Source organism: Delphinapterus leucas, chromosome 12 (genome assembly GCF_059928025.1).
Source record: "Delphinapterus leucas isolate spDelLeu-1000000601 "Yukka" chromosome 12, BTC_Dleu_Yukka2, whole genome shotgun sequence".
NCBI lineage: Eukaryota > Metazoa > Chordata > Mammalia > Artiodactyla > Monodontidae > Delphinapterus > Delphinapterus leucas.
In genome coordinates, this window is record NC_143140.1 from 78,648,270 (window position 1) to 78,673,866 (window position 25,597).

The following is a 25,597-nucleotide window of genomic DNA, read 5'->3' on the forward strand; positions in this document are numbered from 1 at the left end:
ATTAAACTTCCTGTTTAAACAATTGAAAGAGAAGGTGTGCTTATTTTTGCTGTTTAAAGGATAACTAATACATTTGATGGCAAAATAAAAACCCCAAAGGTAATTATAGGTAGAAATCATAAGCTTAAACCAGGGAAATGAAGTTTATCAGCAATAAATGTTAAGTCCTGTGTTTAGATCATAAAGATAATTACATGTATACAAAACAAAAAACTGGCTCAGGCAGTTCATGTGAACATGCTTAGAGGTTTTGTTGTTAGTTTAGGCAGATTTGTGTTAAATCTCAGCCCTCTTTTTATGTGTGTTATATTAGAGAAGATGCTACTCTGAGGCTCAGAGTCCTCAAAATGGGAGTGATCACCTCATAAAATTAGTGTAGTTATTAAGTGAAAGGGCATATGTAATGTGCCTCATCTTGTGACTGGAATATTGTTGGCGTTCAGGTGGTTGTTCTGTTACCACAGCTTAAGGTATGCCAATAATATGACATAACTGCTGAATATACTAGTGTGAGAGATACAGAAGATTTTAAGTTATCCATTTATATTGTATTTCTTCCTCTTTTTAAGGCAGGCTATAGAGAAAACAATTTGGGGCCCAAATGTACTCAAGAACTTCTGGCCAGTAAAATATCTATTACAATGACAATGAAATTGACTGTCTCTAGATGTAATTAGGTGTTTGTCACTGAATAAGATACCTGAAGCACTCAGTGCCTCGGTTTCTTCTTCTGTAAAATGAGGATAATACTGTCTACCTCATTCGCTTCAGTGAGAGCTAAATGTGTCAAGAACTTTGTAATTGTTGTTTATTACCAGCTAGCTAATTGGGTTGGGATACATTTGGGCAAAACCTAGATAACTGTATTGCTAGGAATATTGCTTGAAGGGATTCTGGCAGCAACAGAGAAAATGGGTTAGATTATATGCTATGAAATCCTTTCATATATATTCATTCAATTATTCAACAAATATTTATTGAGCACCTACCATGTGCTATGCACTGTTACAGTAATAAAACAGACAAAAACCTCTGTCCTCATAGAACTCACATTATACTGGAAAAGACAGAAGTTTTAAAAGATAGGTAATGTACAGTAAGTTGCATAATAGTGCCAAAGGGAAAAATAATTAAATGAGGGGCATTTGAAATATCAGTGACAAGGGTGTTACATTCTAAATAAAATATCTTGAGCAAAGATTTAAAGGAGACAGCTGTTTTCCATGACGATGTCTGTAGAGAGAACATTTCAAGCAGAGAAGAGCAAGTACAGTGGGGTCAGAAGCAGTGTAACTGGTGAGTTCAAGGTTACAGTGAACGGTAAGTGTGGCTGAAGTAGGGAGAGTAAGGGAGATGGGGAAGTACGTGGAAGGAGAGGAAATAAAGTCAGAGAGGATACACCATAGCCACATAATATGTACCACAGTCATATACCATAGGATCATATACATCAACCAGTCATGTGGAGCTGGACTTCGGCTTTTACCCTGAGTCAGATGGCAGACACGGAAGGGGTTTTTAGCTCACTCAATAATTTAATATCTAAATTAAATTATCACTATCACATTCTTTAATTTAGCTTCTTAAATGTTTCTTCCTAGGCTATTTTAAGAATGGGAATTATATCTCATACTACATTTTTATAGAGTTTAATAGCAGTTGACAAAATACCAAAGGCTTTAAATTTCAAAATTTACTTAGTACCAGGCTCATTGTAATACTGGACTATATAATCACTACTATTTATTTATTTACTTAATTGAGGTATGATTGACATGTAATGTTATATTAGTCTCAGGCGTACAATATGATGATTTGATATTTGTATACAGTGCAGAATGATTGCCACAGTAAGTCTAGTTAACAACCATCACCTTACGTAGTTTAAAAAAATTTTTTTCTTGTGATAAGAACTTTTAAGATCTACTCTCTTAGCAACTTTGAAATATGCAATACAGTGTTACTAACTGTGGTCATCATGGTATTCATTACATCTGCATAGCTTATTTATTTTATAACTGGATGTTTCTACCTTTTGACCCCCTTCACCCATTTCTCCTCCCATCCCCTGCCACCTCTGGCAACCATCCATCTTTTTAGATTCCACATACAAGTGAAATTATATGGTATTTGTCTTTCTCTGCCTGACTTACTTCATTTAGCATAATGCCCTCAATGTCCATCCACATTGTCACAAATGGCAAAATTTCATTCATTTTTATGGCTGAATAATATTCCATTGTATATGTATAACTCATTTTTTCATCTGTGCATCCACCAGTGGACACTTAGATTGTTTCTATATATCACTACTGTTTAAACACCTGCTATCTTAGTGTTTTATCAAGAAAATTTTATTTATATATACAGATATTTTGTCAGAGATTAATAAATGCATACCTGTAATTACATCTGTCATCTTAGAACTGTAAAGACTAGTTTTGTTATTTTTTTCCAAAATCTTTAGTGTGATGAAAGTTAAAAAGAAAAAAAAAGAAAAAACTACTTGTTGTCATTCAAAAGCTTCCTATCCAATGAAGACAAATAATATATAGTTCAAAATAAAAAACACTCCTCATAAACCCAATTCAGTACTCAGTGTTCTCTAAATGTTACTGTAAGAGCTTTCGTAGGGACTGTAGAGGTTGTGACGTCATGAATTTTACCAGAGGAATAGAAAAGCAGATACTGGTCATATGTGCACATATGTCGATATCAGACCCGACAACTTCTGAGGCCTAGTCATGCAGCCTCTTGTCTGTTGCCCAGCTATCCCAAGCTCCTGGTGTGTGTTTGTTTGTAATTTTTAAATACTTTGGAAGAATTCTTTTCATTTCTATCTCCAAGCAAATTAATTTCCATATTGTTTACTTTGCATTTTGCCATGTCTTACAGTTTTTGTCTATAGCGTAAAATACCTTGCTAGGATTTCTCCTAAGAATTGAGGCCATCCTATAAGATAGATTAGTTTTATATGATTCATATATATCTGAGAAAAGAAAGTATTTCTTTAGAGCTCTTTTTAAAATGTGATAGTATAGTTTTTAAGAGTTATAGCCCTAGAAGAAAAGTAATGTGCCGTACAGGCATACATCTGAGATATTGCAGGTTCAGTTCCAGACCACCACATTAAAGCAAATATGGCAATAGAGCGAGTCACATGTATTTTTTGGTTTTCCAGTGCGTATAAAAGTTATGTTTACACTATACAGTAGTCTGTTAAGTGTGCAGTAGCATTATGTCTAAAAAAACACAATGTACAGACCTTGATTTTAAAATACTTCATTGCTAAAAAATCTAACAAACCATTATCTGAGCTCTTAGCAGGTCATAACCTTTCTGCTGGTGTAGGGTCTTGCCTCAGTGTCGAAGGCTGATGACTGGTCGGGGCGGTAGCTGCCGAAGGCTGGGGTGGGTATGGTAACTTCTTAAAATAAGACAACAGTGACGTGTGCTGCATCGATTGGCTCTTCCTTTCACGATTTTACTCACAATCGAACCCTCTCAAACCCTGCTGCTACTTTATCAACGAAGTTTATGTAATATTCTAAATCCTTTGTTCTCATTTCAACAATCTTCCCGGCATCTTCACCAGGGGTAGATTTCATCTCAAGAAACCAGTTTCTTTGTTCATCCATAAGAAGCAACTCCTCGTCTGTTAAAGTTTTATCATGAGATTGTAGCAATTTGGTCCCATCTTTGGACTCCCTTTCTAATTCTAGTTCTCGTGCTGTTTCCACCACATCTGCAGTTACCTCCACTAAAGTCTTGAACTTCTCAAAGTCAAACATGAGGGTTGGAATCAACTTCTTCCAACTTCCTGTTAATGTTGGTATTTCAACCTCTTCCCATGAAATCACAAATGTTCTTAATGGTATCTAGAATGGTGAATCCTTTCCATATGGTTTTCAATTGACTTTGCTCAGATCCATCAGAGGAATCGCTATCTATGGCAGCTATAGCCTTACAACATGACAGAAATATATGTAAAATGTATATATATATATAATATATATCTTTTAAATATATAATATTATTTAAGAAATATAATAAGATGTGAAAGTTGAATACTCCTTGATCCATGAGCTGCAGAACGGATGTTGTGTTGGCAGCCATGAAAGCAACATTAATCTCATAGTACATTTCCATCAGAGCTTTTGGGTAACCAGGTACATTGTCAATAAGCAGTAATATTTTGAAAGGAATCTTTTTTTCTGAACAGTAGATCTCAACAGTGGGCTTAAAAGATTTAATAAGCCATGTTATAAACAGAAGTATTGTCATTCAGGCTTTGTTGTTCCATGTATAGAGCATAGGCAGAGTAGATTTAACATAATTCTTAAGGTTCCTAGGATTCTTCAGAATGGTAAATGAGCATTGGCTTCAATTTCAAGTCACCAGCTGCATAACCCCTAACAAGAGAGTCATCCTGTCCTTTGAAGCTTTGAAGCCAGGCATTAACTTCTCCTCTCTAGCTATGCACGTCCTAGATGGCATCTTCCAACAGAAGGCTGTTTCAGTTACATTGAAAATCTATTGTCTGGCATAGCCACCCTCATTAATTATCTTACTAGATCTTCTGGATAACTTGCTGCAGCTTCTACATCAGCCCTTGCTGCTTCACTCTGCCCTTTTATGTTATGGAGAGGGCTTCTTTCCTTAAACGTCATGAACCAACTTCTGCCAGCTTCAAACTTTTCTGCAGCTTCCCCACCTCTCTCAGTCTTCATAGAAATGAAGAGAGTTAGAGTCTTCCTCTGGATTAGGTTTTGGATTAAGGGAATGTGGTGGCTGATCTGATCTTCTATCCAAACCACTGAAACTTTCTCCATATCAACACATTAAGGCTGTTTCACTTTATCATGCATGTGTTCACTGGCGTAGCACGTCTAACTTCCTTCAAGAACTTTTCCTTTGCAGTCACAACTTGGCTAACTGTTTGGCTCAAGAGGCCTAGCTTTGAGCCTGTCTGGGCTTTTGACATGCCTTCCTCACCAAGCTTAATTATTTCTCATTTTGGATTTCAAGAGAAAGGGGAGCGACTGACTGACTCTTCCTTTCACTTGAACACTTAGAGGTCACTGTAGGGTTATCAGCTGATCTGCTTTCAATATTGTGTCTCAGGGAATAGGGAGGCCTTAGGAGAGGGAGAGGAATGGGGGAAGGGCGGGTCAGTGGAGCAGTCAGAACACACACATTTATCAACTGAGTTTGCTATCTTACATGAGCGTGGTTCATGGTGCCCCAAAACAATTAAAATAGTAACATCAAAGATCACTGATCACAGATCACCGTAACAAATGTAATATTTCAGACTTTATTATTATTATTATGAGAATTACTGAGATGTGACATAGAGACACGAAGTGAGCAAATGCTGTTGAAAACAATGGTGCTTGTACGCTTTCTCAGTGCCGGGTTGCCACAGCCTTCAATTTGTAAAAAAATGCAATACAAGCAAAGTGAAAAGTGCAGTAAAACAAGGTATGCTTGTATTTTAAATATTGCAAACTTGGAAGCACACAATATTTTCTTAATTATTATTCAGTGATACTTAAGGGAGGTACTTGAGATATACTTAGGGGAAACCACTTTGAGGTTTGAGTTGAGAGTCCTTATGATGTAAAAGTCACCAAATTTATTACCAAGTATTTATTCTCCTTCAAGTGAAATCCAATAAGAAGTATGTACGTCATATGCCCTCAAATTGCCGGCTTTAAACAAAATCCTGTGTTATATCTAATGTCCCTGAAAAACAGCAAATTATCTCTTTCGGAAATTGTTTCTTATTTGTTTAACTGATGACTGCTGTGTTAGTTTGAGGTGTTTTAATATCAGAATACTCCTATATTCTGATCTCAAAACTAATGAGCATAGTATCAATGCCAGCGTAGTCTGCTAACCTGCTGGGGTTTTTTTTTTAATGGACTATCATTAAATACATACTGTAAATAGGAGGTAAAACTGCACTTACATAAACTTGTGGTGTGATTTGGTTTTGGTTTTGTTTTTTAGCAGGTCTGTGCGATATTAGTGAAGGGACTGTAGCCCCAGAAGATCGCTGCAAATCTCCAACTTCTGGTAATTTGCTTTTTATTTTATTAATAATTATAATTCTACAAAAAATACACCTTGTCAAATTTGTACAGATAAGAGTTTAAAACACACCTACAGGGAACTTCTGTGTCACTGTTTATTCTTAAAATCATAACTATTCTTTGCATTCTCATTAAGTGAAAAGAAATGCATTAGATAAAAATCTACAGCTATTACCTGTTAAGAGTCGTGTAACTGTTTACTTAGCCTCTAATATTTACACTTTTTTGGGAAAATGTATTTTACTTCTTACCATTGGATCGAAGGTTTCGTCATCTACAGTTTTTGTCTTTGCTGTCAGCATGCCTGGAGTCATCTGGTAGAATAGTGCTCTGATCCATGAATAATGTTCACCTAAATGTTATGAAAGATTTTTAACACTTATCTAATGGTGACTGTGGACAGTTAGAATAATTGTAGACTAGTTACATTTGATTTTGATCAAAGTAATATGAGATATAATTTTATAGCTGTATTAAAGTATTTGTCCTTTCTTATCCATATATTAGTCTTATGTAACCTATGTATGTATTAATATTTCAGAGTAACATTACTTTTTGAGTCCCCGTACAATTAAGAGGATCCTGAATTCACTATTCTTTTTAGTGGATTGAAACTTTGCTAAAATTTAGTAAGGTTAACTTCATAATTTTAACTGACGTATTTATTAAATCATTCTGGCTGGGAATTTTCATCAGCTTTCTACTGGAAAGATTGTTCTCAACAGAAAGTAACACTGTTCTTAGACAGATTTTGATCCTTGCATAGGTAGTTCTACATCAGAAATAATTTTAAGAATGGGAAAAATTGAGAGGTGCATTTTACTTTACTCCCTCATATTTCAGTTTACCATTCTGTTAGATCTAGGACCAATAGAACTTTTGTGAGGTTTTCTTTTTAAAATTGCATTTTCCTGATATTGCTCAAGTTAATCATTTCTTTTCTTAAAATATATGTGCCTTCTGGTTTTCTTAGTATTCAAATTTCATATTTAAGTACACTCATTACACCAATAAAACATATGGAATACAGGAATCACTCATATCATTAGCACCTAATATTAAGGCTGAACGTTGTTAGAATAACATTGAACAAGTAATATGGAGCAATACGTACTTCCCATCTCACAGGACTAGAGTTATTTCTGAATATGATTTAGAATTATAATATCTCTTAATTATTACTGTTCTTCCTCCAACCATATACAGTACTGTTCTGATGTTCTCACCTTCCCTAAAGGCCATATGAATGCACTTGTCAATATGTTAAGACTATAGGCCACATTTGATAACTTGGACATGTGATATATTGTCTTTCAATATATTAAATGACTATCAAATATGTTTTAACAAGATTCAGCCCAAATAAATTAATACTCCTTTTCACCCTAAGTCAGACTTTCAATAGGTGTATATTTCTAGCAATTTGGGATAACCCAACGAGAGGTAATTGTAGATAAATATGTAAGTACACTTCAGTATAATTATTCAATAGATAAATATAAAAAATGTATACTGGTAAAAACCCTCCAGGTTATCTGTTGTACCAGAGAAACTCAGACATCATTCAACATTTTCAAATATACTGTGCTCTTTGGTTCACATGAAAAGAAAATATAGTTTTAACGTGCAGAAATATGTATGACACCAGGCATCCTTTTAGGTGAGTTTGAAATGCAAAGTAAAAATTGTGACCTCAGAAATCATTGATAAATCACAAATTCTCATCTTTAGATATAACCTCTTAGTTTATTTAGTTTAGTCTTTGATTATGCTCTGAAAGAGCGAAGAGTTATCTGAAGAGTTATATTCATTCATGCATATCAGAAAAGACTGCTTTTACAAAAAACAGACCACACTTTGGTAGACAATAGTTGTACCTAAAACATGTTTCATATACCAGGAAATGGATGTCAGTCATGCATAAATACTAAGAACTACCATAGAAACTAAAATAAAGCTCTGGAAATAGTTGCTAGAAAACAACATTTGTGTTTATGAGAGAAGAAACGTATAAAAAGTGGGTTGGGAGTTCAACTGAATTCCTAATAAATACTAAGAAGAGGACCTCTATTATAGAAATGAAAAGTAGCCATATGCCCTTTATCAAAACCAATACGTTCATTTGAAATAATACGTATAATTGAAGAGAAACTCTTCTGAAAAGCTTTTAAAGCCCGTAATCAAGATTTGTGATCTGAACAGTTTAGCCAACTAATATCAAAGCTCTATTCAAAAATCATCCTGAGAGGGCTTCCCTGGTGGCGCAGTGGTTGAGAGTCCGCCTGCCGATGCAGGGGACACGGGTTCGTGCCCCGGTCCGGGAAGATCCCACATGCCGCGGAACGGCTGGGCCCCTGAGCCATGGCCGCTGAGCCTGCGCATCCGGAGCCTGTGCTCTGCAACGGGATAGGCCACAGCAGTGAGAGGCCCGCATACTGGAAAAAAAAAAAAAAAATCATCCTGAGAAAATCCAAGTTATGAATATAGTTTTCCCTTTCCATTTATCTTTAAATAAACCAACAATCTCTCTGAAATAGAAAATTAATTCTGCCATCCTGAATTAACATAGAAAATTATTTCTGCCATCTTCATTTGATCTTTATTTCAAAGAACTCAGAGTGCTTCACTGAGCACTTCTCTAATGTTGGGATATATTTTAGTGCTGCATCCAAAATTTATGTGTGTGTGTATGTATGTATGTATGTATGTATGTATATGGATATATACATTTCAAATTGAAGAAAACCCAAGGCCACATACCATGAGATGGTGCCCTCAGGAGTTTCTGTGTACCCTAGAAAAAAACAAAAGCTGTATGTATTTTCTGTGTTTATTTAATCTAAATTTTAAAATGTATTCAAGTAGGAAATGCTAAAATCATTTTTGGAACTTTTTCATGAACTGTCACAGAAGTTATGACAACTGGTAGTAGACATTTTCAGTTCGGGGAAAAATACATCTGCTTCTTTTATTCACATTACGGCTTATGTTGCCTATTTTTATGTTAGAAATACCGGGCATTTTTATAATTTTATATTCGTGTTCAGATATGCTATCTTGCTATTAGTCTGATATGAAATATATCAAATAAAACAAGTGTTAATAAATATTTGTACATCCATGTGGTTATATAGTATCAGAGATGAATAATATTTTAAAGTATATGTAACATCTTCTCATAACCATTATCTTTTTAAAATCTGAATTATGTGAAAAAGGAGTGTACCCTATTTCTATTCCTGAAAATGTTGCTGAGCTCAGTGTTACTTATATGATATTTTTTGATATAGGATTTATGAGGATCTATAAATGCTATTTAGCAAAAATAACATAGTTTTAAAAGAGTAATTTTTATAAGACTGTTTTAGAAGTAATTGGATCCTGCCAATGTTGACAGGCTTTACTTGGTCTGAGAAGAGACTTCAAGGATGTTTTCCACCTGGCCACAGAAAGAAAGTACGATTTTGTGGGGGAAGGTCAAATTTTGACCTTATTTATGAAGGCTCAGTAGTTTCACTGGGTTAAAAAAGAAATCAGCATAGAAAAACCATTTTATTTACTTCGAGTTATGTTCTAGATAGTCACTTCTAGCAGAAAAGCTTTATTCGTTCAGCGAATGTTTACTTAGAGATTCCTACATGAAGAGCACTCCACTGAGTCCAAAAGAGATGCAAATATCAATCACATAGGGTCCCAGCTTCTCAATTCAGTTCAGTGGGAAAGGTCAGGTGTATGTAAACTTAAAATATAAGGCGTTAAGTGATTAACATCATAAGAGAAGTAACAAGGTGACCTTTTACAGGAATTCAAAGAAGGGGAGGTGATTTATAGCTGGAGAGATGGTGAAAATTTTAATGGGTGAGATATCATTTGAAATGTGTTATAAAGATAGGTAGTTTGACTCTAATAATAAAGTCAACTAGAATACTACTTAGGATTCCCTTTATAATAAAAAGTTTGTGTTAGAAATTAAAGAAATACAATGAAAATTAGGAACATCTTTTTAAGGAAAAAGGACTAAAATCTTAATTATAAAAATATTACATAAATGTATTGAAAGTCACAGTTGAAATAAAATATTTCTTACCTCATTAAATTTAAGTAAATATTTGAACATATCTAAAATTATAAGTATCATCCTCAGTATTTTAAAGACCTCTATGGTACTAGTAGAATTTATATATGATTTTAAAGTTTGTATCTAGAAAGCTAACTCTAAAATAAACTTTACCAGTATAGTACTTATACAGGACTCTGCTACTAGATAAACCTTATTTGGTTAACTAATATCAAGAATTTTTATGTTTTCTTTCAGAAACATTTAACTCCTTATATGTTTCTTTATCTGTTCTCTAACTTATAATATATACCAAAATTTTGCCAAATGGTTGTAACTTACGGAAAAATTATTATACATTAGGGTTAATATTTATACATACTAGAGATTGGTCGACGAAAGATAATGCACTACTGATTGCTGTTCTTACTGTAATATTATAAGAATTATTATTAACTATATACATGATATTTTCTTCTGGCCAGTAGTATGGGAACTTGTTTTAAGGGTTACCAGATTACTTTGTTTGTACTTTTCCCTGTGACAACTCAGCGTTTGTGACTGACTATGTGCCTGTTCCTTCCATTGTCTTCATTTGTGTAGGTTCTTCATCACCACACAATTCAGATGATCAACAAAAAGTGAATAATTTTATAGAAAAGGGTATAGTATCTTTATTTTACAGTATTTTCATTTAATTACATTTAATTCATGTAGTTTACTTTGAATAGATTTTGACATTTTGTATCAAAATATTATTTTCAGTGAAGATCAAAAGCAGAAAGTTTTCCAAGACGGTAGCCAGTGATATAGGTAGGAAATAGACATTTCTATTTTGTTTCTAATCCTTGCTATTTGCAATGCTAACTCAATACCAGAAAATTATCTAATGCATTGCATTTTGTATATATTAATTTGTTATTCCTATGCTAAACAATCATCTCCTGGGCTGTGTTTCTTCTAAACTCATTGGGGCAATAATTATTAAAAATCACTTAAACTGGGGTTGCAGTTCTTCCTCTGACTTAACAGTGTGAATTGTTCTATTAATTTTTATTTTTGCTTTATTTTAAAATAAAGCAGGGTTCAATTTATGCCATACGTAGTACAGTTTTATACTCCAAAGTTTTGAAATTTTTTCTTTATAGTTTTACTCGTATTTTTTCCTACCTGTCTTCTATCCTCACATTATCCAGACTCCAGATTTCAAGGAAGTGGTTCTTTAAAATATTGACTTGTAGTCTGTAATCTGTACTACCCTTGGGTTAAATGGGAATTTTCTACCACTCCTTCCCCCCAAGTAAAAATGAGTGATACTTTGAAATTAATTACTCAGTCCAAGATTTTCAAAGTTTCAAACTGGGGGATAAAATATATAATTAAACTTTAGGGACATAAACTAGGGTTTTTTAGTCATAAAAATTTGAATTTTGTCTGAGGATTTTTTTTTTTTTTTCTTGTGGTACGCGGGCCTCTCACTGTTGTGGCCTCTCCCGTTGTGGAGCACAGGTTCCGGACGCACAGGCTCAGCGGCCATGGCTCATGGCCCTAGCCGCTCCACGGCATGTGTGATCCTCCCAGACCGGGGCACGAACCTGTGTCCCCTGCATCGGCAGGCGGACTCCCAACCACTGCGCCACCAGGGAAGCCCTGTCTGAAGATTTTCACAAGCCTGAGAAACACCATTTTACTAAAAGAGAATACATTTAATCTTTGATGTAAATCCAAAAATTTATTACACTGTTAACATATTACTTATTTCCCCCGAAACTCCCACAATTCATTGAATTGTCTTAAATTAGATGAATTTCTAGGCAGCTGGAATAGATTTACACCTTTTCAACTGATAAAGTTTAATATGTGGTAAATTTCTAAAATTCTTAGAAGTAGCATCCATATTGTTTGCATGTTGTAAATTGAACCCTGTTTAGTCATATTAACATTGGCAGACTTTTAGCACCTCTGGTCATTTTTTGAATAACGCGGTTTATTCTTGGGCAAAGGACTCTTCATTTATGGAGTATCAATTATTTATCTGTTTGTATTTGTGGTACTTTAGTGAATCATTTGGTAACATTTAAATCACTTTCATTATCTACGAGCACTACTGCATACTTCTTTTTCAACCAATTTCCTTTTTAGTATATACTCTCTTAATAGTACTTTAGAGGTTCTTTTACTGTCATGTAATGTAAAAAGTTAGAAGGGACTTTTCTACGTATAATTTATCAAAGAACTTGTAAAATTTAATTACCTAGGAATTTTACCTTGCATGAAAGTTACTTTGTACATAATTAAATTTTTCAAATAATTTATCTATTTGATTTTCGATCCTGGGGTTATGTTTGCTTTGTTAAATGTTTTGACTCACTTTCCTTTTTTTTCTGGGTTATGAATAGAATATGAAACATGGAATATCTGAGTGTGATTATTTGAAAGACTTTAATAAATTTCTTAGGATTGAGAACATTATTGGAAGGATAGTTCTTCGGTAACATAAAAAAGAAAGCAAGAATGTTACCAGCAAGTTTTTTTGTCATGCCACTTTCTGTAGTTATATTTTTTGGGAAACATTAACTTTATTCAACTTTTCAAACTTATGTTAGCTATACAGTTATAAATAATTATTTTTCATCTCCAGAAACTACTTTTATATCTCCTATTTTATATATAATTTTAATTGTTTTCAGTTGGAATCTTGCAGTATTTTTTTGAAGTATAATTGACTTACAATATTATAATAGGTTCAGGTGTACAACATAGTGATTCAGTATTTTTATACATTACGTACCATACCAAGTTATAGTATTTGTGACTGTATTCCCTGTGCTATACATTACATCCCTGTGACTGACTTACTTTATAACTGGTAGTTTTTTAATTCCAACGTATATCCCAAGGTATATAGAAGGCAAGCTTACTTCTCAATTTTTTCTTCATTCAGATAGAGACTATGCCATTTTAGATTGTAAAGTTTTTTCAGTTTAAAAAAAAAACAAAACAAAAAAACAGTTTATCTCCCTACATTAGTGTCTAGTTTTGTAATAAGACTTAGCATAAAATATGCTACTGAAAAACACATAAAATGTCAATGAAACATTGGGAAAAAATTCATAAAATCTCCTAAAGACCTCTCTTTTTTTCTATCAATACTTAAAGCTTAATAGTATCAAATGTGCTAGGACTCCTTGAGCGTTCTGACCTCACTATGTTCCCTATCATCCAATCCCATACTTGCTCTAAAGGATCCTGAACCTCATAAAATTATCACCTTGTTCTTCCTCAATCTACAGACATTTATTGCTTTAGCTTAGGCAGTTATGTTGTGGCCTAATAAGGGAAGGCATAAGAATTAAGCCTCGCACCTCCAAGATCATCACTGGTGAAAGAACGACCTTATGTGGAAGGCTGACAGAATGTATTGGCTCTGAAGTTTTGTCCCTAAGTTTCACTTACACTTTGAAAGTAACTGCTGCTTGTGTCATATCAGAGAGGATGGGGCCAGAGGGTGTACAGGATGTCATTCTCACTTTAACAATCTGACCCAACCGTGGAAAATCAACTGTTTTTTGCTGCCTGACAGTACAGCTGAAATAGCTGAGATGGTAACAATTTTTTTAAAAATATACTTAACAATTACAATTTTCCTAGCACATTGTAACAACCATTTATAAATATTTTTTTCTTATTTAATCCACTCAGTAACCTCAGTTAGCTACTTACTGTTATTTCCCTGTTTCACAGGTGAGGACACTAAGAGTTAAAGAGCATGTAGAGTATCTATTGGTTACACAGCTAGCAAATGTCGGAGCCATGATTTATACTGAGCTTGTCCAACTCCACTGTTTGTCCTCTTCAACAGTATCCTGTATCACCTCTTAAGAAGATTTACTGAAGGCTGTAAGGATTCAAAAACAAATCTGTTGTGTGATTTGAAACTAGATAATCTGGCTCTGACCCTGTTCTATCTACATGGTAACCTGGAAAAAAGGTGGCTCATGTTAAATTCTGTCCAAGCACTAGGTCATGGGGGCCATCATGGTACCCATCACACAAATATAATATACAGTGCCTGGAAGTCTACCTTTCTCAAAGAGCAGACTCAAGTGAGAGTAAATAGAGTGGACAGTAGGGTTCCTGAACCCATCTACCCAAAGCCTGGCTTCATTGTTTGTTTCCTGACCAACAGCTAACTCAGGTAAACGATACTGACAATGACTTCATTGTTCGTGCATAAGAATAGCAGCCTAAAAAGACATAACTTTAGTCTTGTGAATTTAACAGTAAAAATATAACATAGTATATAATGCAACTGCAGCATCCCTATGCATGTAATACACATATAGTGATTTGTTTTGCCTGTTCATACCTTATGAATAATTTTTGTTAGTAAAATCTTAATGGCCAACATTTCCAAAATCAATAACTTTCCTGTAGTTAGTTAGCAATTTCTGTAAATCATTTAGAAAATAAGATTGCTTATCAATTTTTTGTTCGTTATTTATATTTTATAAAATTTCAGAAATATATAAAGCTTTTTATTCTAAGTTTATATAACAATAGTCCTAAAATATGTATCTTTGTTAAAGTATTAAACAAATTTTTCATGATATACTTATGAATAAAATATGGTCCAGATGTTAGCATTGTTTGGTAGATCTTGAAATTACACGATTGAACTTCTCTAAAGATCATTCTATTTCATTATGAGTCTACTTCAGTCTGAAAGTAGATTTCTAGCTGGATTCCATAGTCTACAACCCTGCCCATGCCCCATTTTATTACTAATTTTCATATAGAAGGAATGATTACATGAAACTGTGAGGGGGAAATAATACTGGAGATGAAAGAATAAAGATTCAAAAGTATGGTGACTCAATTAGTGCTGTGCCGAAACAAACAGAATGATAGCTCTATTTTTTCTTAATTGGGGTGTAGTTGCTTTACAGTGCTGTGCTAGCTTCTGCTGCACAGCGAACTGAATCAGCCATACATATATATGTATCCCCTCTTTTCTGGATTTCCTTCCCATTTAGGTCATCAGAGAGCATTAAGTAGAGTTCCCTGTGCTATATAGCAGTTCTCATTAGTTATCTGTTTTATACATAGTAGTGTATATATGTCAATCCCAATCTCCCAATTCATCCCACCCCAGTAGCTCTATTTAATGGACACCTCCTAAGTTCTAGATATTATACTAGACATTTGTCATATGATATTTATTAATATAGGAAAGATAATACCTCCAGGGCCCTTTTTATGTCTCAGATTTTTGAATTAGCAGTTACTTGGGGAATAATTAATTTGCTTTCTTAGCAAAAACTGAAGTAATTTTTGAAGTCTACTTAAATGAAGATAATGTCCAAGTGCTGTTTTCATGAGTTCTCCTATATATGAGTCCCAATGATCCCTTTTTTATATTAAAGTGTTCTAACAGACTTAAATCTGTTCTGAACCATTATATTCTAAATCACTAACTTATTAAATCCTACAGTTTTAAAGCAGCTCAAGCCCCTTTATTTTTCAAGAAAAAAATTTGAGCCTATCCAAAGAAATATCCCATGATCATGACTTAGTCAAGATCAGAATCCCGGTCTGTTCACTATACACTGTAGCATGTCACTGTTCTCATAGTGTATGGTCTCTTCTTGTGCTGTCTTCCCAATTCTTTTATATTTACAATTCAAAAAATAAGTTCTCAGAGGTTTATTTGGAGTTTGCCATATGAATTTGAAAAGGTCTGTATGAAATTAAATAGAATTTTAAGTTTTAAAATTATTCTAATTCATTATAAAACAAGTTAGTACTGATATTTCTAGTTTATATTCCCCAATATTCAACCCAAAATGTGGCTGCTACATCTATAGAAGTTCATCTTTACATTTAATCCACAATGTGGCTACTGAAAGAACAGAAGCTCATCTTGAAAGAGAAGATGAGTCAAGTGTGCAGTAATACCGTTTTTACAGGTAACTTTAATATTTTCCACTTTGAAAAAAGCGTATTACTTACTTTTTTTTACATGTTAATTGGAGTATAATTGCTTTACAATGGTGTGTTAGTTTCTGCTTCATAACAAAGTGAATAAGTTATACATATACATATGTTCCCATATCTCTTCCGTCTTCCGTCTCCCTCCCTCCCACCCTCCCTATCCCACCCCTCCAGGCAGTCACAAAGCACCTAGCTGATCTCCCTGTGCTATGTGGCTGCTTCCCACTAGCTAGCTACCTTACGTTTGGTAGTGTATATATATCCATGCCTCTCTCTCGCCTTGTCACAGCTTACCCTTCCCCCTCCCCATATCCTCAAGTCCATTCTCTACTACGTCTGTGTCTTTATTCCTGTCTTACCCCTAGGTTCTTCATGACATTTTTTCTTAAATTCCATATATATGTGTTAGCATACGGTATTTGTCTTTCTCTTTCTGACTTACTTCACTCTGTATGACAGAATCTAGATCTATCCACCTCATTACAAATAGCTCAATTTCGTTTCTTTTTATGACTGAGTAATATTCCATTGTATATATGTGCCACATCTTCTTTATCCATTCATCTGATGATGGACACTTAGGTTGTTTCCGTCTCTGGGCTATTGTAAATAGAGCTGCAATAAACATTTGGGTACATGACTCTTTTTGAATTATGGTTTTCTCAGGGTATATGCCCAATAGTGAGATTGCTGGGTCATATGGTAGTTCTATTTGTAGTTTTTTAAGGAACCTCCATACTGTTCTCCACAGTGGCTGTATCAATTTACATTCCCACCAACAGTGCAAGAGGATTCCCTTTTCTCCACACCCTCTCCAGCATTTATTGTTTCTAGATTTTTTGATGATGGCCATTCTGAGTGGTGTGAGATGATATCTCATTGTAGTTTTGATTTGCATTTCTCTAATGATTAGTGATGTTGAGCATTCTTTCATGTGTTTGTTGGCAGTCTGTATATCTTCTTTGGAGAAATGTCTGTTTAGGTCTTCTGCCCATTTTTGGATTGGGTTGTTTGTTTTTTTGTTATTAAGCTGCATGAGCTGCTTATAAATTTTGGAGATTAATCCTTTGTCAGTTGCTTCATTTACAAATATTTTCTCCCATTCTCAGGGTCATCTTTTGGTCTTGTTTATGGTTTCCTTTGCTGTGCAAAAGCTTTGAAGTTTCATTAGGTCCCATTTGTTTATTTTTGTTTTTATTTCCCTTACTCTAGGAGGTGGGTCTAAAAGGATCTTGCTGTGATTTATGTCATAGAGTGTTCTGCCTGTGTTTTCCTCTAAGAGTTTGATAGTTTCTGGCCTTACATTTAGGTCTTTAATCCATTTTGAGTTTATTTTTGTGTATGGTGTTAGGGAGTGATCTAATCTCATACTTTTACATGTACCTGTCCAGTTTTCCCAGCACCACTTTTTTTTTTTTCCACATCTTTATTGGGGTATAATTGCTTTACAATGGTGTGTCAGTTTCTGCTTCATAACAAAGTGAATAAGTTATACATATACATATGTTCTCATATCTCTTCCCTCTTGCGTCTCCCTCCCTCCCACCCTCCCTATCACACCCCTCCAGGCGGTCACAAAGCACCGAGCTGATCTCCCTGCCCAGCACCACTTATTGAAGAGGCTGTCCTTTCTCCACTGTACATTCCTGCCTCCTTTATCAAAGATAAGGTGACCATATGTGCGTGGGTTTATCTCTGGGCTTTCTATCCTGTTCCATTTATCTATATTTCTGTTTTTGTGCCAGTACCATACTGTGTTGATTACTGTAGCTTTGTAGTATAGTCTGAAGTCAGGGAGCCTGATTCCTCCAGCTCCGTTTTTTGTTCTCAAGATTGCTTTGGCTATTTGGGGTCTTTTGTTTTTCCATACAAATTGTGAAATTTTTTGTTCTAGTTCTGTGAAAAATGCCAGTGGTAGTTTGATAGGGATTGCATTGAATCTGTAGATTGCTTTGGGTAGTAGAGTCATTTTCACAATGTTGATTCTTCCAATCCAAGAACATGGTATATCTCTCCATCTATTTATATCATCTTTAATTTCTTTCATCAGTGTCTTATAATTTTCTGCATACAGGTCTTTTGTCTCCTTAGGTAGGTTTATTCCTAGATATTTTATTCATTTTGTTACAGTGGTAAATGGGAGTGTTTTCTTGATTTCACTTTCAGATTTTTCATCATTAGTGTATAGGAATGCCAGGGATTTCTGTGCATTAATTTTGTATCCTGCTACTTTACGAAATTCATTGATTAGCTCTAGTAGTTTTCTGGTAGCATCTTTAGGATTCTCTATGTATAGTATCACGTCATCTGCAAACAGTGACAGCTTTACTTCTTCTTTTCCAATTTGGATTCCTTTTATTTCCTTTTGTTCTCTGATTGCTGTGGCTAAAACTTCCAGAACTGTGTTGAATAAGAGTGGTGAGAGTGGGCAACCTTGTCTTGTTCCTGATCTTAGTGGAAATGCTTTCAGTTTTTCACCATTGAGGACGATGTTAGCTGTGGGTTTGTCATATATGGCCTTTATTATGTTGAGGAAAGTTCCCTCTATGCCTACTTTCTGCAGGGTTTTTATCATAAATGGGTGTTAAATTTTGTCAAAAGCTTTCTCTGCATCTATTGAGATGATCATATGGTTTTTCTCCTTCAATTTGTTAATATGGTTTATCACATTGATTGATTTGTATATATTAAAGAATCCTTGCATTACTGGAATAAACCCCACTTGATCATGGTGTATGATCCTTTTAATGTGCTGTTGGATTCTGTTTGCTAGTATTTTGTTGAGGATTTTTGCATCTATGTTCATCAGTGATATTGGCCTGTAGTTTTCTTTCTTTGTGACATTCTTGTCTGGTTTTGGTATCAAGGTGATGGTGGCCTCGTAGAATGAGTTTGGGAGTGTTCCTCCCTCTGCTATATTTTGGAAGAGTTTGAGAAGGATAGGTGTTAGCTCTTCTGTAAATTTTTGATAGAATTCGCATGTGAAGCCATCTGGTCCTGGGCTTTTATCTGTTGGAAGATTTTTAATCGCAGTTTCAATTTCAGTACTTGTTATTGGTCTGTTCATATTTTCTATTTCTTCCTGATTCAGTCTTGGCAGGTTGTGCATTTCTAAGAATTTGTCCATTTCTTCTAAGTTGTCCATTTTATTGGCATAGAGTTGCTTGTAGTAATCTCTCATGATCTTTTGTATTTCTGCAGTGTCAGTTGTTACTTCTCCTTTTTCATTTCTAATTCTATTGATTTGAGTCTTCTCCCTTTTTTTCTTGATGAGTCTGGCTAATGGTTTATCAATTTTGTTTATCTTCTCAAAGAACCAGCTTTTAGTTTTATTGATCTTTGCTATCGTTTCCTTCATTTCTTTTTCATTTATTTCTGATCTGATCTTTATGATTTCTTTCCTTCTGCTAACTTTGGGGGTTTTTTTGTTCTTCTTTCTCTAATTGCTTTAAGTGCAAGGTTAGGTTGTTTATTCGAGATGTTTCCTGTTTCTTAAGATAGGATTGTATTGCTATAAACTTCCCTCTTAGAACTGCTTTTGCTGCATCCCATGGGTTTTGGGTCATCATGTCTCCACTGTCATTTGTTTCTAGGTATTTTTTGATTTCCTCTTTGATTTCTTCAGTGATCACTTCGTTATTAAGTAGTGTGTTGTTTAGCCTCCATGTGTTTGTATTTGTTACAGATCTTTTCCTGTAATTGATATCTAGTCTCATAGCGTTGTGGTCGGAAAAGATACTTGATACAATTTCAATTTTCTTAAATTTACCAAGCCTTGATTTGTGACCCAAGTTATGATCTATCCTGGAGAATGTTCCATGAGCACTTGAGAAAAATGTGTATTCTGTTGTTTTTGGGTGCAATGTCCTATGAATATCAATTAAGTCCATCTTGTTTAATGTATCATTTAAAGCTTGTGTTTCCTTATTTATTTTCATTATGGATGATCTGTCCATTGGTGAAAGTGGGGTGTTAAAGTCCCCTACTATGAATATGTTACTGTCGATTTCCCCTTTTATGGCTGTTAGTATTTGCCTTATGTATTGAGGTGCTCCTATGTTGGGTGCATAAATATTTGCAATTGTTATATCTTCTTCTTGGATCGATCCCTTGATCATCATGTAGTGTCCTTCTTTGTCTCTTCTAATAGTCTTTATTTTAAAGTCTGTTTTGTCTCATATGAGAAGTGCTACTCCAGCTTTCTTTTGGTTTCCATTTGCATGAAATATCTTTTTCCATCCCCTTACTTTCAGTCTGTATGTGTCTCTAGGTCTGAAGTGGGTCTCTTGTAGACAGCAAATATATGGGTCTTGTTTTTGTATCTATTCAGCCAATCTGTGTCTTTTGGTGGGAGCATTTAGTCCATTTACATTTAAGGTAATTATCGATATGTATGTTCCTATTCCCATTTTCTTAATTGTTTTGGGTTCGTTATTGTAGGTCTTTTCTTTCTCTTGTGTTTCTTGCCTAGAGAAGATCCTTTAGCAGTTGTTGTAAAACTGGTTTGGCGGTGCTGAACTCTCTCAGCTTTTGCTTGTCTGTAAAGGTTTTAATTTCTCCATCAAATCTTAATGAGATCCTTGCTGGGTAGAGGAATCTTGGTTGCAGGTTTTTCTCCTTCATCACTTTCAATATGTCCTGCCAGTCCCTTTTGGCTTGTAATGTTTCTGCTGAAAGATCAGCGGTTAACCTTATGGGGATTCCCTTGTGTGTTATTTGTTGTTTTTCCCTTGCTGCTTTTAATATGTTTTCTTTGTATTTAATTTTTGACAGTTTGATTAATATGTGTCTTGGTGTATTTCTCCTTGGATTTATCCTGTATGGGACTTTCTGTGCTTCCTGGACTTGATTAACTATTTCCTTTCCCATATTAGGGAAGTTTTCAACTATAATCTCTTCAAATATTTTCTCAGTCCCTTTCTTTTTCTCTTCTTCTTCTGAAACCCTTATAATTCAAATGTTAGTGCATTTAATGTTGTCCCAGAGGTCTCTGAGACTGTCCTCAGTTCTTTTCATTCTTTTGAAAAAAGCGTATTACTTACTCTTAATTGTCAAGAATGAAATTTCAGACAGGTATTTTAAAACCATTATACAAGTAGGGATTCCTCTAAATGAATTCTTTTTTCTTTTTCAGGATGACTAAAATCCGAAGAGTATGGCATATTATGTACTCAAACTCTAATTCTATTTCTTAGTGTATTTTCTGTCAAATTTCATAATAAAATCTGCTCAGCAAAGTCTGTTCGTTTTATTACCAGACCAGTACTTACTGTGTATGCGTCTCTCTATAGAATCATCTTTTTCTTACATTAGAAGGATATGCAGTGATCTTTCTAGAAATAACTTGCTGTTTGCTTCCTAACATAAAGAAAATTAGTCCAAATTAAAGTTACGTTACTGAAATAGTTTTTCGCCAGCTATCGTTTGAACAGAACTATTGATGTGGCAATCTATTTTCTGTCATTACTTATTGTATTTATTTGCTAGAGTTGCCATATGAAAATGCTGCAAACTGGGTCGCTTAAATAATAGAAATTTACTTTCTCTAGAATAGTTCTAGAGGCTAGAAGTCCAAGATCAAGGCATTGACAGGTTTTTTTTTTTCTTCCTGAGGCCTCTCTCCTTGGTTTACGGATGGTTGCCTTCTTTCTGTGTCCTCACATAGTCTGTTCTTCTAGGCACGTGCACCCCTAGTGTGTCTGTGTATCCAGATTTCTTCTTCTTACATGTACCAATCAGATTGGATGAGCACCCACACTTAGTGACCTCATTTCAACTTAATCGCCTCTTTAAAGGTCCTATCTCCAAATAGGTCGTATTCTGAGTTAGTAAGGGTTAAGGCTTCAACGTGTGAATTCGGGGGGAATAATTCAGCACGCAGCACTTATTATGTTAAGTTTATGTAATACCTTCTATAGGAAATGCTTTGAGATGTTTTTGATTATGGTGATATCCTAGATGTTAAGTTTTATGAGTTTGTGGAAAGTACGTAGAGACAGGAAAAATAATGAAGACAAAAGCTGTAGGAGTTCAAGAATTAAGAGAACTTGTAATAGTCAAATCTTTACCAGACAGGTATTAGTATCTTTTTAAAGTTTCTCCTTCATCTTAGGTAATGGATAAGTGTTTTGTATTTCCAAAAGTTGTCCTTTTGATTAATAAGCCTATATTTAATTTGTCCCCTTTTTCTCTCTTTTTCACTTCGTGAAGAAATTCAGCTTCTTTCCAAAAATTCCAATAACAGTTTTTGCTTATTTTCATTCATTGCCATGTTTATTGAACATACACATTAAGTGCTAGACACATGCATAGATGCAGTAATTTGCAAAATAAAGTCTGTTCCCAAATTCATAGAATTTATATTCTAGGATGGGAGGTAGAAGCTGACATTATTAGTTCAAATGACTATTAAAATAGTGTGTGATAGGAGAGTTTCTACTTCTTGGTCCCACTTTCCCCCCTTGGATTGCTTGCTCTATCCTACAAGCTGATTTTTAGTCTTTTTTTTAGAATTATTCTGATTGCTTTTATTTAATATGCATACATTTCGACATTATCCATGAAAAGAGTTGCATTGGATCTCTGCAGGTGAGAAAAGTGATATTGTCACTTTATTCTAATTATTGAACTGCTCTCGATGTAAACAAAGATCCATTTGCTTTTTTGGCATCTTCTTCATACTGTCATAATAAGAAGTCATTTTACCTTTTATTGTTGGTACATTGTTTAATATAAAAGTCATAGTTCTGTTTTCCTTTAAAAAACCTTCCTTAGAAGAATAAGATGTGGAACACAGTGGGTAGAAAAGCTAAAGGAAAATTTCAAAGCATCTGTTTAATTTCAGAGAAGTGGTAAGAATCTCTATAATTGAGAAACTTTTCTTTGCAAAGAACTAAAAAGCATCAACCATGAGGAAACTGTCATCTATGGTATAATGGCCCATGCAGTCCCCTTGCCTTAAGATTTACTTCTCTTGAACATCATCTTTCCTTGGTGTTGAAACTACCATTGCAGACATGATTGTTGTGATTAAGTGTAACTTCATTATTCTTTACAATCAAACGCAGCTCTTTACTGCTTATTCAGCGAGCCAGCTTGATATTCTCATTCTGGTTTATAAGAAGAGAGAGCAAACACACTCAGGTTAACAGCCTGCTGAGATCCATCTCTGACTCCAGTTTTCTTCCGACTGAAGAAACTTCTTTACTCATTCCCATTGTTTCTGCTGTGGACAAAGGCATAGAAAAAGAGAGCTATTTTATAGTTTCTAGTGACAGAGGATTTCAAAGCAAGCAAGATACTGGGTACCAGGGCAAGAGTTGAAGAATACACAGATAAAGAAGAGAAAAACAGGCAATTTGCCTTCCAAGAACTCATTCAGATCATATGTTTTCAGTTTGAAAACCTCAGTGGAAGCTGAGTAACTTCAAAGCATGAGCAGAAGTTTCTTTTTCAGTGTGATGAAATCAGGTGACAAGGTAATTATGTTGGCAAGCACTTCTGAGACTCCTGAGAAGTAAAAATATGAGCTTCAGAAAATGCTGGATAAAGTCTGCAACTGCCTCCTCACAAAATTACAACCAGAGTACAGTTTATAAGCCAGGAGGACTAACTAGAGGTTCTCCAGAAGTGGATCTGCCTCTCCTGGACCTGCCACCAAGGAGGTTGATTAAACAGACCTTAAAACAAGGATATTCCTCTGAAGTAGTCGCAAAAACTGAAAGATAGAAACATTTAGCCTAAATTTCAACTTTAGACCTTGGGTTTGGAACTCAGCCTCTCACAGAAGACAACAGTAAAACTAGTCAAAATACATGAGGCTCTTATTGCCAGGCATTGAACAGTCCAGGACTGTCATCCTCAAGAGAAAGAAAAGCATGAGGTGAAACACAGTTCTCTGCCAGAGAATAATTTTCCTGTTGCAGTGCAGAGTGATTAGAACCCAAGTGGAGTTGCAGTCTCATTAAGCTAAGGAGGAAGAAATTGGAGTTCTGGGCTTCTAAAGTGACTGGAATTTGTGAGGGAGGGCACTAGAGAAGAAGGAACTGCTTCAAGGGGGATTCCTAGAAGTCCCTGTGGAGATTCAATGCAGGTCCTTGCCTTAGGGCTGGGCCACATACGAGCTGGTCAAGACTTCAGTAGGCCTACTTAACAACCACCTGCTGTGAGGCTGAGAGCTGACCAGTGATATCAGAGGTCATGCGATGCTGGGAGTAGACGTAGTGAGACCTTGCTGAGCACCTCATTCATTCTGTTTATATCCCAACAAGGCCACTCTTGAAGAGTAAGGATCAGTTCTTAGCATAAGAGCCATACCCTAGAACAAAGTTCTAACTGAAATAGACCCACCCTAACAAAGAATAAAACCAAGCTTGTTATCCACCAGTAATTTAACTGCATGGCAGAACAAAACTCAACACCAGTTAAGGTTGATGGTGTAATCCAGGCTCCCTTCAACATATTATCTACTATTCAGTCAAAACATATGTCCACATTCAATCAAAAGTTCCTAGACAAGTGAAATAAAAGTTCAGAATCATGAGAAAATATGACCCATAATTAAGAATTTAAAAAATCAGTAGAAACAGACTATAAGATGACCTAGATGTTGAAATTAGCAGCCAAGAGTTTTAAAGCAGCTGCTATAATATTATATGTTCAGGTACTGAAATGGGAACATGGTCATAGTGAGTGAACAGATGGAGAATATCAGCAGAGAAAATTAAAACTTTATAACAAAGTGAAACACTAGTACTGAAGAGTTCAGTATCTGAAACTATATGATCAGTTCATCAGATGGGTTTAGTATCACTAGATGGAGACTACAGAAGAAAGGGCTATGGAACCTGAAGGCATAAATATAAATTACACAGGAAATGCCAAGGAATTAAATCTTTTCCCCCCTCCACCGCTTCCCCATAAAAATATCTTATAAATTACTCAGGTTTATTTCACTTCTTATGTTTAGATATAGAACTTAGTTTTTGAAATGAACTTAAAAAGAGGTTGAGCTTATAGTTGTGCACGCCATTCTATATTTATATCCTAAAAGTTTTTTTCCATTTTCTTGTTTTAGTTAATTGGAATATTACCATAGAATTAGAATAAAGAAATATTGGATTGTTTACAAGTATATTAATAGCTCATCTGTGTAACATTTTACAGTTTATGAAAAAGTCATTTGTTTATTATTCATAAATAATAAGGTTTATCAAATCCACACTGTGTGTAAGGTATTATGCCTAATGTTTTGCTTATGTCATCTTATATAATCTTCACAACTATGAAATTGTCATTAATATCTATTCCCATTTTACAGATGAGGAAATTTAAGGTTTAGAGAGGCAAAGTGATTGGCCTAAGGTCACACACCTAGTAGTTGGTTGAATTAGATATAAACTCGTATTTGGTCTGATTCCAAATCCAGTCCTAACCACCGTACTTTACA

At 34.8% G+C, this 25,597-nt stretch overlaps 1 protein-coding gene across 5 annotated transcripts in view; it reads left to right on the forward strand.

Annotated features, from left to right (window-relative positions):
* The window catches only part of STXBP5 (syntaxin binding protein 5), a 165,990-nt gene that overhangs the window by 104,920 nt on the left and 35,473 nt on the right, over nt 1-25,597 (forward strand). For 3 of the 5 annotated variants that reach the window (XR_016395246.1, XM_022558713.2, XM_089922103.1), the window contains 3 exons: nt 6,016-6,081; nt 10,759-10,818; nt 10,921-10,968. Coding sequence is in view for 4 of the 5 variants with exons in the window: in XM_022558713.2 (XP_022414421.1) it covers nt 6,016-6,081; nt 10,759-10,818; nt 10,921-10,968 (174 nt within the window). In the remaining variant the exon portion in view is untranslated. The remainder of the gene's footprint in view (nt 1-6,015; nt 6,082-10,758; nt 10,819-10,920; nt 10,969-25,597) is intronic. The other 2 variants (XM_022558722.2, XM_022558733.2) reach the window with 2 other exon arrangements.